Raw genomic sequence first — 14,197 nt, forward strand, 5'->3', positions numbered from 1 at the left:
TTTTAAAGATTAGCTGACTAATAGGCGCAGTGATGCTATTGTCATGCGGTCACACATTTGTGTAGCATGTAAATGAATGTAGTATTTGACACAGCCAATCATGATCAAGTACCAGAGCTATCCGCTTTATAAATAGATTATAAAAAATGCTGTTGAAGCCGTTTTTATACGACCACATCAATCAGATTCTATATCGGTTTTAATTTTACTGTATCTCACCTCACATGCTATCATAATTGATGTGACAGGAGTGTTTGCACCATAATGCTTTTTCAAAAATAAAAACATGAAATGAGAATCGCTGAAAAGAAAATTGGAAAGGAGAGATTGATCTCCTGTAATCTCACGTCTGCCACATAGACGAGCAGAATACAAAGTTATAACCCACCAGGCTGATGTGTGTGGTTATTTAGCTGCAACCTGGTGTCATTACCATGTAATCAAGAGAAACATAGTTAACAGCCGTGCATAATGGCGTCGTGCTCATTAACATCAGAAATCAGAGGCTGCAGATGTATCGACGTGTGTTGCGCTGCCTTGAGATGGCTGCTGGATTTCATGAAGCGAAGGAGAAGCTTTTCATAGAGAGTGAAGCAGCTGTGGACATATTTGTTATTAACCACATTAGACTTTACCTTTCGAAGCACATATAAATGCATCTACTGGCTGGGGAATGTCTAATTTAAACTGTTTGTTTACATCTAAAGCATTATTCACTTATTGCAGCGCATTTGCTGCAAGTATTTAATTAGTTCTTGAGGACAAAGTAATTAAATTGTCAGTGGAGATACAGACGTTTATTATCAGGATGGATTATTCAGTCTAACCCCTCTGTCCCTCCTTCTCTGTCCTTCTCTCCAGGGAAGGTGCTCAGACTGTGAGGGACCCCCTCGATGCCTTTTTAGCTACAAACCAGTAAGAAAACTGTTTCGGTTCACAGGGGGTGGACACAATAACATGAACACCTGTGCAGCTGGAACACATCTGTTTTTCTACATGCCATGTGTTTACTTCTTTTTGAGCAGGTTTATGACAAGCTAAAGATAGAGTTGTATTGTGCCTGTGTTCTGTAACAGCTCTCAGTTTGGGTTTCTACTGTGTTTCTGACGTCTTCTGCTGCAGATCAGAGAGCAGTTTCCGGCCAACATGCGATCCAACTGTAAATACAGGAAGCGAGTCGGAGTCAGGAGGAAGTCAGTGCCAGGCTGTGTCCTCAAATGTCTTCGGTTAACCACGGTCTGCTGATACTCCTACTAACACTGTAGTTCTACCACTGTAACTATACTAGTACTACTCTGTGCTGTAGTTTGGGTTGTGTATTGAGAACTGGCTGTGATTTGGGAGTCATTTTAATTTACAGACTCTTCTTAGTGTCAGCGTTCACTCGGAGTCAACTTTTTGTCTCAAGTCCAGTTGGCCTTAAATACTCGTGACGACTGTTTTGTTGATGGAACTTTCACTAGTAGTGATATTATTGCTCTAATGACAGAAAGTGCTACGACTATACCCACAACAATTAGCTGGTGTTAGTGTTACTAGCTGCTACTACACTCCCACTACTGTTACTACTCAAACTGCTGCCAATACCAAAGCTGAATATTACTGTGGAGTACAACGTTTTCTTTTATTATTAACAGTTTTGCTCTTCTTTTTTTTACATTTTAAGACATTTTCAATCGGAATACTTTTTCCATAATCAGATAAATACAGGTAAATACCAATATTACAGTCATTTAGCAGACGCTTTTATCCAAGGCGACTTACAATTCAGATTTGATCACATTTCTACACTGTAGGCACAGCTGCGGGAGCAATTGTTTTTATAATTTTCTATTACATTTTATAATAGTTAATTTTATTTAATTCTATTTTATTACCTTAAACTAATTACTATTAACCAATTTCAGTTTTAGGTTATTTATTGTTTTCAATTGATTTTATCTTATTTTTTGAGTAATGATAATAAATAATATTAAGCGTTTTTCAAATAAATCAAAGTGACTTTTCAAAGGGGATAAAAGCTCAAATTTGGAAGGAGAAGCAGCAGCCATCAGTGCTCAGCGTCCTCTCTCATCCGAGTGTTACTCATTGCTCTCGTCCATAAAAATAAAATACTTGATGTCACTTCAGATTATCATAAAAAAGATTCATGCAGATTGTTGAAAGTGTACTTTTACTGTAAATCTCATAGTTATTTTCTCTGTGGGACTACAATTAGTCTCGTTGTGCAGATTAATGTCAGTATCGCAGCCTGCAGACTGTAAAGACTCTTCTTTGTTGGTATCATTACTCTCCAGCAGTGTTAGCAGAGACATCAGAGAGTTGTGATTCTTTCTATTGTGGTCTGTTGATGCCACAATAACTATGATTATAATAATAAACAATAACACTAATAAAGATACTGTTGTCCATCCTGCAGGATCACTCCTGCTGCCCCGGTTACTACGGCCACGAGTGCTTCCGATGCCCCGGCGCCGTCGGCAGCTGGTGCTCCAATCACGGGGAGTGTCAGGACGGTAACCACGGCAACGGGGAGTGCCGTTGCTTCGAGGGTTTCCACGGCACCGCGTGCGAAGACTGCGAGCCAGGACGATACGGAGTCAACTGCTCCTCCAGTGAGGAACGTGCACACACAAACAGAGATACTGAGGGGGATTGTGCAGCTTTTGCACGCTGCTAGAGCTGCACAAATACGACAAAAAGAGCACCTGCACCGCGTAAAATGCACCCCTACTACAAGGAAATAGCATCTCTGTCTAAATTAGGTTAATAATACACAAATTATTTCTTCCTTGTCCCTCCTTTCCCAAATCCTGGGCTTACAATTTTCCCTTTCTTCTCTCTTAATTGCCTCGGAGAGGTTTGGATGGAAGTGGCTCTCCAGCAAGCCCTCCAGACGAGACTTCTGGCTCAGGCTGAGTCTCCCCCTCACGACCGACACACTGACCTCAAGCTCACTATATATATACTATACTATATATATACTATACCATACTATACTGTACTATGCTATACCATACTATACCATACTATACTATACTATGCTATACCATACTATACTATACCTTGCGACATGGATAATTGCCATCAGATGCTAAAACAGTGAAAATTACACTCAGCTGCAAAAATGCATTCACGTATTTGCGCTGTTATATCATTTGCACAATACATTTAGTGCAATATCTGAAATGAATCGGTCCTTGAGACCGTCATTTGGCGTTAAACTGGACGATTGTGGTGAAGAGGGAGCTGAACCGGATGGCAGAGCTGCCGTTCTGGGCTCAGCCTTGGAGAAAGGAGCTCAGACATCCGGGGGAAGCTTGAATTTGAAAGACAATCTGATGAGGCTAGCAAAACTGTGATGCTAACACATCAGCAAGACAAACAAACCCATGAAAGTTGTGAGGCTTATTAACCTACAGTTTTAACAAACCAGCAACACTAATAATCAACACAACTATGATGCTAACTGATGATGCTAGGAAGCCTTTTTGGAGATTAGTTTTTTTCCATTACATTAGAGATTAATACTCGGAGGAAATGCTGGCATTTTTAACCTGTGTGTGTGTGTGTGTGTGTGTGTGTGTGTGTGTGTGTGTGTGTGTGTGTGTGTGTGTGTGTGTGTGTGTGTGTGTGTGTGTGTGTGTGTGTGTGTGTGTGTGTGTGTGTGTGTGTGTGTTTCAGAGTGTGTGTGTGACCACGGGAAGTGTGAGGACGGTCTGTCAGGAAGTGGCAGGTGTGTGTGTTACAAAGGTTGGAAAGGAGCTTCCTGCTCTATCGGTAAGAGACACACACACACACACACACACACACACGCACACACGCACACACGCACGCAGTGTAAACAAACTCAATATTTTCTCTCACCTGCTATCACCTAAAATCTTTGTGCGTGTGTCTCAGAGATCAAGGACGACGCCTGTGGAGGTGGATGTGATTGGAACGCCAAGTAAGTCCTCCTTTTGTTCAGGTGTGTGTGTGTGTGAGTGTGTGTGAGTGTGTGTGAGTGTGTGTGAGAGAGAGATCTGAATCAATTTACCCAGAATACACCTGGCTGTCTGGAATCATTTACTATTCACTATAGCATGTTCAGAATGGTTAAACCTTTTATTTGAGGACTGACTTTATCCCACAGAAACAACGTGAAAAGAAGTCCTGATATGTTAGATACTGACAGAGATAACCGTCATCATGCGTTGACTGTTTCACACAAAGACTCTGGAGACCTGAGGACAGTGTTTACTGATTACACTCACTGGCCACTTTATTTGGTACAACTGGTACAATCTGGTGCAAAGAGATATATTCTACTTTTACGAAGCTGACAAATGTTCAGTTTTTGTGAATTCTACTTGATGTTTATTATTGAGGTCGTAGTAGCTGGTGGTTTTGTACTGGATGGATTATTTTGAAAGGTTTTTCTGATATTTTGGGCAAAATTTTAGAAACATGCGAAGTAGCTAATGCTCTGCTCAAAAAGTCACAATCAAAAATGAATAACGTATGACATCACTGCTCAATAATTTCAAAATTATAAAATAGAAGTTTAACTGACTCAAACAATGCTGCTATCATTTCATTATCATTAACAATATGCATCTAAATCTACCTGTAGTTTCTCATTTTTAAAGCTTTATTGATTGTTGAGCTGAAGCATCTTGAATGTCTGAATCAGTCATGTAAAGATTTGAAATTTAAAAAACGAAAAAGGAACTCCTGGGTCAGATAGTTAAGAGCACAGATAAGCACATTCTATGGCTGCTGAAACAGAAGTAAATAGTGCATTTGTTTGGGACTATTTTCAGCGGCGGATTACATTTACAATTGGTGCTCTAGTGAGTATTAGTGGCCGCAGGATGGTTTATGTGGGATTGAGTCACCCAACAGTGTGGCTCATCGATGTGTTTTTAATAGTTTGGGACTAAATGGAGCTCTTTGGTACAGAGGAATAAGATGTATACATTATAATATATCAATATAACTCATGATACACTTTGTCCTCTGCTGCAGCTGTATAACGGGACCAAAGGGTACAGCTGCTGCCTGTGTGTGTGTGGCTGGATACGAAGGCAACGGAACTCACTGCAATGGTAAAGACACACACACACACACACACACACACACACACACACACACACACACACACACACACACACACACACACCCTGTACAAATATATAATCTGTTTACTTTTTCTCTCTGTGTGTCTCTCAGAGCTGGATTTGTGCCGCATGTCTAACGGTGGATGTTCAGAATTTGCCGTTTGCGTGAAGGTCTCAGCGGGAGAGAGGACCTGTACCTGTACAGAGGGGTACATTGGAGACGGGGTCATCTGCCTGGGTGTGTAGTCCTGACCCCTGACCTCTGACCTCTGACCCCACAGCCCTCACCTGAACCTCCTGACATCTTACCAAGATATATGTCTTGATATATATCACAATTTTCTTTTTCTTTTTTTTTTTTTTTACATGATTTCATAACAATGTATTTTCAACCTGTTGTGTGTTCACAGAGGTTGACGGTTGTCTGGTCAAAAATGGAGGCTGCCACATATCAGCGGATTGCATCAGAACAGGCCCCAACACGGTGAGACAACACCGCACTGCAGTAAAATGTCAGATTTCCACGGCACATAATGTTAAACTCATAATGATTCAGCACTGAGGCGTCACTGTACCTGAGATTTGGTTCAGTTGAGGTGAGGTTTAAAGTAAAGTTTACTTCTGGCCACCATTCATGTTGGTTATGAAGTTTGATAAAGTAAAAATACGTCCTCACTAAGCCGGTTACATTTTTCTCCATTTCTAAGGCTACATCGACACTAATACTTCTAATACACAATCTCCACACACACAAGCGTTTTAGTGCCGTTTCAGAGATAATCTCCGTCCATACTAACACGCCTGAAAATGCATATCACATGACCATTCACTGGGCATTCGTGTCCAGGAGTAAACAGGAGGCAGATTAGTGCCACTGGACACAGGAATTGCTGCAAATCGCTCAAATAAAAGCTTTCCTCCTGCACATGTATAGCATCATAAAATACAGAACTTTGCTGCATGACAGCTGCCAGCATACACACCAAGGTCAGTGACGCCTGTAATTTGTTGTCCATGCTGAATTAACCACCGGTAGTCGAGGCTGACGTTGTTTCTTTTCTTCTGGAAAAGGGTCACGTGATAGGGGCGGGACTAGTAAGACCCAGTCATGAGGCGATTGTGTTGCTGCAGTGTTTCATGGTCATATTTTTCAAAAGTCTCCGTCTAGAATAAAAAGCAATACCGGAGTTGTCAGACTAAAACTGTGTCAGCAGCGTTTTTTTATTTTTCCACATTTACATTTTAGGGGTTGGGAAACAAAGAGGCTAGCTTACATTTAGTAAAACATTATGTGTTTTAAAAGGAAAAGGTATTTGTGAGGACGAAGCCTAAAACAGTTTTTAGCTCCCCCAAAAACTAAGCTTTCACGAAACAGCCTCCAGCGTGTGAACTGCCCTGGCTTGGTGTTTTAGTGTGTTCGGGGAACACTAAGCTTTTCCAAGACCGTAATGAAATCTGCCCTCTGAGAGACAGCGTGCCAGTAAAGTTAAGAAGGACTTTCTTTTACCTCAAACTTTTCTCTTTGGTCATTCACCTCTACAGCTGAACACAGCAGAGGAGCTGTGGTCGTTAATCAATATTTAAATTTACAATTTAATTTTATTAGACAACCTTATTACAAAATAGGATTTTATCACCGCAGCACAGCAGCTTGGGAATGACTGCTGCATAACATGTAGTGTTTATGGGCCATGATTACGTTACTATTTCATACTCTTTAAGTTGTCTGACACCAGAAACGTAAAAAAACATGTAAATAACAACAACAATATCGTAATTTCGGCTGCGTTAAAACACGGTGTAGGTGACCGCAGAGAGCAGGACACTGAACACTCAGTCACAGTTCACTGTGTGGCAGCGAAGGAAGAAGAGAGCCACTCTTAACTTTCTCTGGGATCATGCATTTCATATGTCAATATAGCCCAGCTGTTGTCATTACAGTAACCTCCCTCCACAAACAATATATCTGTGTTTACAGCTCAAAAAAGTGACTTGGAGTTAAGGAGAAATTGTTATTTGATTTGCTGTTTAGCAGATCACAGGGGAGGGGAGGAAACAGATGGATTTTGTAATTGACTCTTTTATTGACTGACTGTTTTCTCTGTTGTTGTCTCTAGACGGCCTGCATTTGTCGGATGGGCTTTCAAGGATCAGGGAGGTTCTGTTACCCTGTCAACCCCTGCAGAAATGTATGTCTGTGTGTCATTTTTGCTGATTCTCTTGCAGTCATCTACTCTATTCGGTCTTGTTACAATCCTGTTTACTTGCATCTCTGCCAGCACAAACCAGCTCACACAGTCGGGTATCGTCATTGATTATTTAAATCACCTTGTAGGCAGTGAGCTGTTCCACACAGCTTGTACAGGGAGAGCGTTTGGACTGTAGTGATCACCATTAGGATGCTGAATGGTAAACGTTCTGTACTGTTTTTAGTCTTCCGACCACTCAAAGCGCTACATGTCATCATTCACCCACTCATACACTGATGACAGGGACCATCAGGACTCTAATTAACCATTCACCCCCCATTCATGCTACGCAGGCACAGCCATTTGGGGTTAAGTGTCTTGCCCAAGGACACATCGACATGTACTAGCGGAGCCGGGGAATCGAACCACCGATCCTCTGATTGAAGGACGACCCTGCTCTACCACTGAGCCACAGTCGCCCCACTTCAAAGCAAATCTCCAAACCACATTTTCTCTAGATAATGAAAACATATTCTGCGGTGGCAGCAGGATTTCTAAAGTTAGCTGCTATCTATTTAATCAATCAGCAAAAAAAAAATGTGCAACAAGTTATTGCCCACAGATATGAATGATGTCTTAGATCGGTTTGTGCATATCAAATACACACTGAAACGGACGACACTCCTCCTGCAGTTTCCTCCGTTTAAGCTCTCAGCTCATTAATCTGTGACATGCTTTTAAAGGGTTAACAAGGAGCTGAAGTCATTGGCTTTTGTTGAAGCTCACTTCAACTCCACCTGCTGTTCTGAGCATTTTTGGATTCAACGTTTGAATCATTTGCTCTGTGCGACAGCTAGGCTAAAGCCGGCGCTGAGCTACGACCTTTGTTGCAGGCTAACTGAGGACTAAACTAATCAGAAACATCCAAGCGTGTCCTTTTGTCAGCATTTAAAGATACATTTTTGTCTGTGCAGAGAAATGGCGGCTGCAGTAAGCATGCTCGCTGTGAGTATATGGGTCAGGGTCAGAGGAACTGCACCTGCTACAGAGGCCACGTGGGCGATGGCATCAATTGCCGGGGAACCACCAACAACGTGAGTCACATGACCTCTGACATCCCCCTGACCCTCTGACCTACCACTGTCCCCCCCCCCTCCCCCATCACAGGAAGTCTGTCTGTCTTGCAGGAGGTGTTCCGCCAATCAGAGAATGACTTCTTCCGTCGAATGGTATCGGTGAGTGATGTTGAAATCCACACAGTAACTAAAACGTTGCATCCAGTCATTCATTTGATGCTGCCAAGTGAAAAGATGGATGGTTTGTAATATACACGACTGCAAGACAGAGCAGAGCAGCTGGCCAAAAGTTATTTTTAGGTGGCTGCCCTGCTTACACGTGATTCAATTAAATTGTTAAAAAAAGTTAAAACTAACAAAAAAAATCATCATAAAACTCCTTTATATGTTTTACTTGTGTCTTCATTTGGTTTAAGATGTCATTATTAAAAAACGATAAGTTTAAATTAAATGAGTTTTTATGCAGTGACAGCGTCCCCTATATGAACTTCTGTCATCGCGTGAGTTCACTTTGTTTTCTTTGTGTTCCTCAGAAATCAACGTCTCGTGTTCTTAGTGGCAACGGACCGTCTACTGTCTTCGTCCCTCTGGAGGAAACAAACAACGAATCCACTGTGTGTACAACATCTGCTGTTTTTAAATGATCTCATGTCATAATAATGATGTTACCCTACTTATCATGAACTTTTGTTTGTCTTAGATTTAAGTGTCTTACCTAGAAAAAGTATTATTTACAAGATGAATCACATAATAATCATTTAATAAGTAAGTACATTATTCTGATTCTGATTTAATAATTGTTGTGTAATAGTCATAAGACTGGATTATGGTTTCTAGTGTATGAAATGTACCTCATTAACTGGTGTTTGTGTGCGTGTGTGGTGTGCGTGTGTGTGTGCGTGTGTGTGTGTCTGTGTGTGTCTGTGTGTGTCTGTGCGTCTGCATACGTTTGTAGATTGAGGAATGGGAGCGGTCCGGTCGTCTCTCTGAACTGCTTCGTTACCACGTTGTTTCCTGTGAGATTTTGACCCTGAGTGACCTGAAAACCACCAAACTCGCTGTCTCTACGTCAGGATACACACTGCACTTTAGCCTGCAGCAGGTAGCACACACACACACACACACACACACACACACACACACACACACACACACACACACACACACACACACACACACACACACACACACACACACACACACACACACACACACACATATTTATTTGTGGAGGATGCCAGCTCTACTCAGCATCAATAAAGGTCCAGCCATAACAGTATTTAAGATGATTTATTGTTATGGGCATTTTGATGCTAAAACATACTTAGAACAAAATGTGAATGTTTGGATTTGAAGAAATGAACGTGAACCACTTCATTTTTGGGAGTGAACTTTATTCTGAAATAGTCTGTATGAAATTTACTTTGAGCTGGCTCACTTCCAAAACACTGCTGAAAACCCCTTTTCTCAAACTGCCTCCGTGTCTTCAGTTGTCTCACAATCCACCTCTCCACTCTCCCGGTGTTTGCTGCTCCCTGTCTGCCTCACCTCTCCCTGTCTCTCCACATCTGTCTCTCGCTCTCCTGCAGGGTTCAGTCTGGGTCAACAACAGATCGAGGATTGTGAAAAGCGATTACACCACTTCTAACGGAGTCATTCATCACATCGACAAACTGTTGACGCCCTACAGGCTGCAGGACAAACCAAGCATCGAGTCTAACAAGGTAAGTTGAGTTTACTTGAAATTGATAAACGATTTATGATCCATCAGGATTGAAAGACAGCCAGTGTGACGTCTCTCTCTCTCTCTCTTTCTCTGTTTAGATGAACTTGACGTCAGCAGCTGTGTTTTATGGCTTCAGCCGCTTCTACAAACTTGTGGAGGTAAACATTTTAAAAACACGCTGCACCTCCTGGTTTGATTTCTGCTCCGACGCCCTTTTTCCACCTCTGCCATGCTGCCTCCCCCCACTTACACATCCTCTTCTTACACCTACTTGTCTTCCTCCTTCTATCACTGCTTATCCTCCTAGAACCACTTGCCTGATGCCAACTCCTCCTTTCACCACACTTTTCACCTCTTTTTTAAATCCGAGAGCACAAAAAACGTAACTACCACTTACACCAGCAGCTTCAAAGATCCCGCAACACGAACCGAATCCAGCAGCGTCCTGCACTTCACACACCTGGAATGTGAAGAATATACAACACACAAATAGATTGCACAAGCAGAGGACCAACTATTGAATTAAATTAATTTAATTCTTATATAGCCTGAGCTATTTTAAGCTATTTTATTGAGTTTCCTTTTGGCGAAATATTCTGATTGAATTTGAGTTCCGTCTGGTTAACAGTTATGTCGTGTACTGTATATGTCTAGGCCTTTTATTGTGAAAGGTAAGTACAAAAGGAGTGGATCTGGTGTGCACTGCCTTTGTCAATGTTGAAAGGAGTAATAAAGTTTGTGGTCTTTGGTCAGACCACGGAGCCTCCGTGTTGTAGTGCAATGTGATTGTGATGGTAATTGTGGGTGTGATGCCACGCGTAATATTCACGTAATCTTTATGTCCACTCTTTGTGCAGGATGCGGGGTTACTCCCCGTGCTCCAGTTGTCCATCCATCAGCCGTTTACCATGTTCTGGCCCACAGACGAGGCCCTCAACTCCCTGCCAGCTGAAAGAAAGCACTGGCTCTCCAGCCCCGATCACCGAGACCAAGTGGCTGCCTTAGTGAAGGCTCACATCATACGCAACGCCAAGGTAGGAGGAGGAGGAGGAGGAGGAGGAGGAGGAGGAGGAGGGCGGCAGTAGGAGGATGGCTTCCAAACGTAACTCTTAATTGGGCCTCGACAGAATGACAAGTTCACTTCAGCCCAAAAGGAAAACAAATATTTAAAAAAAATCACGTGTAGTTCTGTCACTAACTATTATGTTATCATTCATTATGTTTAATTTATTTTATGAATGAACCGTTTCGTCTATTAAAATATAAGAAAATATTCAAGATGTCAATCACAGTTTTCCAAAACCCAAGATGAGGATGTCTTGTTTTTTTTCTTTCCAAACAAACCACACTGTTCAAAACCCCAAAAACGTCCATTTACAATATCCGTCTTTAAGATATAAGACAAAGAAAAACAGCAAATGTTCGCTTGACTCAAACACGACTCAAATGATTAATCGGATATCAAAATAGTTGTTAAAACTGTAGAGTTCTTCAAAAGGAGGAGGTGAAGGATGAGGAGCAGGGGGAGGGAGGCTCTGCTGCAGCTTTAGAAAGACAGCGTTTTGATTTTCTTTGTGTGTGTTTAGGTTGAAGGTGTCGGTCAGCCGGATTCACACTCGTTATTCCGCACCATGCACGGATCCACCATCAAGTACAGCTGTGACAAGACCCTGGTGGTGAGAAATCACACACACACACGCATAGAATTCAAAGAGGGTAGCCATGTTGGAAGCCGACTGTTACTTCAGTAAATTGTCTCATGTTGCCCTGATGATGTCGAGGAAAACACAGTTTTCACACTGACAGCAACCGCATCCTGGGTCCCAACCATGACGGTCAATGGACTCTGTACGAGCTGTGATGAAGTGATTTGGGTTGATACTGAACCTCGTTGGATCGGTGATGTCGAGACCAACGCAGGACATGCTACGCTTTACTGTGTGGTTGCTAGGTTACACAACATGCCTTTGTTTCGTTTTCTGATGAATCAGGAAAGAAATGTTCGTTCTTCAGAGGTGAAGTGTCTCCGTGTTAGCGAATGATCGTGCAGAAACTCACACTAATTTACACAGCTGGTGGTTTGATAATATACTATACTAAGTTACTGTTATTATTATATTACATTATACTATACTATACTGTGGTATACTATATCATACTATACCGCACTATGTTATATTATGTTATACTGCTGTACTATAGGATTACATTGTACCTAACACTATCTTATATATCATACTATATTATGCTGTACAATATCATACTATATTATGTCATCTGTCTTACTACATTAATATATTTCTATTACAGTATGTTTCCGTATTAATACAAATTTCTTTACTTAATCATATTATATATTCTGTTGTACACTGTTTACTTGCTGACTTGCTGCTATTGTCACTTTACCTCGTAACTTTGTCTTTACTTGTTCTTGTTTAGTTCTGTTTTTTTTTCTTCAAGGTTACAAGCATCATCTGTTATAATTGTACAACAGGGTTGCGCAACCAAATGCAATTTGGGGCTAAGTGTCTTGGATCAAATCACCGATGCTCTGATTGAAGGACAACCCGCTCTAACACTGAGCCACAGTCGCCTCCCAGAAGAACACACAAACAACAGTTTATTTAATTCACACCAGAGTTTGAAGCTTTCATAGCAGCCTCTTACTGAAATGAGGTTTTGCAGTAACAACGTTACGAAGCGAAGTAAATGAGTACATTTTTTGCTTTAACTTAATGCTTCATCCACACTCTTGTCACAGCGTAGGAAAACACATCGCTATCGTCGGACGAGTCACGACCCTGTTCGGCTTCTTTCTGTAGTGTAGCATTAAAGCATGGCGGAATTAGCACGCTAGCTGGCTAACTAGCGTACAGGTGGAAAGTTAGCTAGCTTGCTCATATCACCATGCTTTAATGCTACACTGGTTACAGAAAATGAGCCAAACAGCGGCTGAATTCAATGGTCCCATCTCTCTATTTGAATCTATTCTGTTCTGGTTCTGTGGCTGTGGTGGACCATCTTAAAAAGGTATTGATTTGTGTGTGTGTGTGTGTGTGTGTGTGTGTGTGTGTTCAGGGGGCTGTATCGATTAATGGCAATGCAGCCAGGGTAGTGGAGCGCTACATGAACTTCAAAGAGGGCGTTGCTTATGGCATCGACCAGCTACTGGAACCACCGGGCCTCGGAGCGATCTGCGACAGCCCGGAGAACAGAACCACTTACGTTAGTAGTGCTAAAATTATTCATTTAAATACTGCTACTGCTTTAAAACTCACAATATATGTTATGTTCACACTTTTGCAGCTAGTAGTTGTAATAAAATAACTACTATTACTAGTACAAACTATTATTACCTGTTTTACTTGAGTAGTCTGTTGAGATCAGGACATATTTGGACATTATTTTTCTTTTGGAGAGTTCTGGCGACACAAAACCAAAGCTAAGACTCATTCAAATGTAGCATGACAGAGTGAGCTGACAAGAAGTACAAAATACTACAAGTTAATACATAATGTGGTGCTACAGTGTGGCTACAAACTAGGAATATTAGTTATAGTATTAGCTCTACCACACTTAGCTGCTCATTGTGACTCCAAAGGACTAGTCACACCAGCATTTAACACACAAATCAATTCAATTCAATGGAATTACTGTGTGGATTTATTTGTGTGCACAAAGTAAATCTGCGTAAATCTTCAAGTCGTGCCAGTGCTGACCTTTGGGGGAGCAGAAAGTCCAAAATGGAGGAAGCCATCGTCACTTTTTAGCTTTTATTTTACTTTCTCTGTCAGAGTATATAGGGATTTACAAAAGAGGAATGTCAGACAGGTATGAGACAGAAGCTTTTCTCCCTATTCAGTAACTCTTTATTGAATGAAATGATGTACAGTCATGAGAACTGTTGTGACTGACTGTCGTTAGCATTTTAGCGGTAAGCTTGCGAGGGTGATTTACCAAATTGAACTAACGCTGCGAGTAGTCCCGACGTCACGTCATGTGACCGGGCCTTAATGCAGCTTCAACCTCAACTACTGTTGGTAGTACCGCTGCTGCAAATACAGATACCACACTGCTGTGATTATTATTTTGACGTCGGGGCTT

General features: G+C 41.6%; 1 protein-coding gene across 1 annotated transcript in view; it reads left to right on the forward strand.

Moving 5' to 3' along the window:
- stab1 (stabilin 1) overlaps positions 1 to 14,197 on the forward strand; it is a gene marked incomplete at its 5' end in the record, with an annotated part of 60,531 nt that overhangs the window by 29,212 nt on the left and 17,122 nt on the right. Inside the window, 18 exons of the mRNA XM_079186637.1 lie at positions 862 to 915; positions 1,123 to 1,236; positions 2,420 to 2,615; positions 3,685 to 3,780; positions 3,904 to 3,949; positions 5,011 to 5,090; positions 5,215 to 5,340; positions 5,513 to 5,586; positions 7,220 to 7,291; positions 8,266 to 8,385; positions 8,479 to 8,526; positions 8,901 to 8,981; positions 9,323 to 9,469; positions 9,957 to 10,091; positions 10,192 to 10,251; positions 10,951 to 11,127; positions 11,680 to 11,769; positions 13,172 to 13,318. Of these exons, the coding sequence (XP_079042763.1) occupies positions 862 to 915; positions 1,123 to 1,236; positions 2,420 to 2,615; positions 3,685 to 3,780; positions 3,904 to 3,949; positions 5,011 to 5,090; positions 5,215 to 5,340; positions 5,513 to 5,586; positions 7,220 to 7,291; positions 8,266 to 8,385; positions 8,479 to 8,526; positions 8,901 to 8,981; positions 9,323 to 9,469; positions 9,957 to 10,091; positions 10,192 to 10,251; positions 10,951 to 11,127; positions 11,680 to 11,769; positions 13,172 to 13,318 (1,863 nt within the window). The remainder of the gene's footprint in view (positions 1 to 861; positions 916 to 1,122; positions 1,237 to 2,419; positions 2,616 to 3,684; positions 3,781 to 3,903; positions 3,950 to 5,010; positions 5,091 to 5,214; positions 5,341 to 5,512; positions 5,587 to 7,219; positions 7,292 to 8,265; positions 8,386 to 8,478; positions 8,527 to 8,900; positions 8,982 to 9,322; positions 9,470 to 9,956; positions 10,092 to 10,191; positions 10,252 to 10,950; positions 11,128 to 11,679; positions 11,770 to 13,171; positions 13,319 to 14,197) is intronic.

This window comes from Pholis gunnellus (assembly GCF_910591455.1).
Source record: "Pholis gunnellus genome assembly, chromosome: 3".
Lineage (NCBI taxonomy): Eukaryota > Metazoa > Chordata > Actinopteri > Perciformes > Pholidae > Pholis > Pholis gunnellus.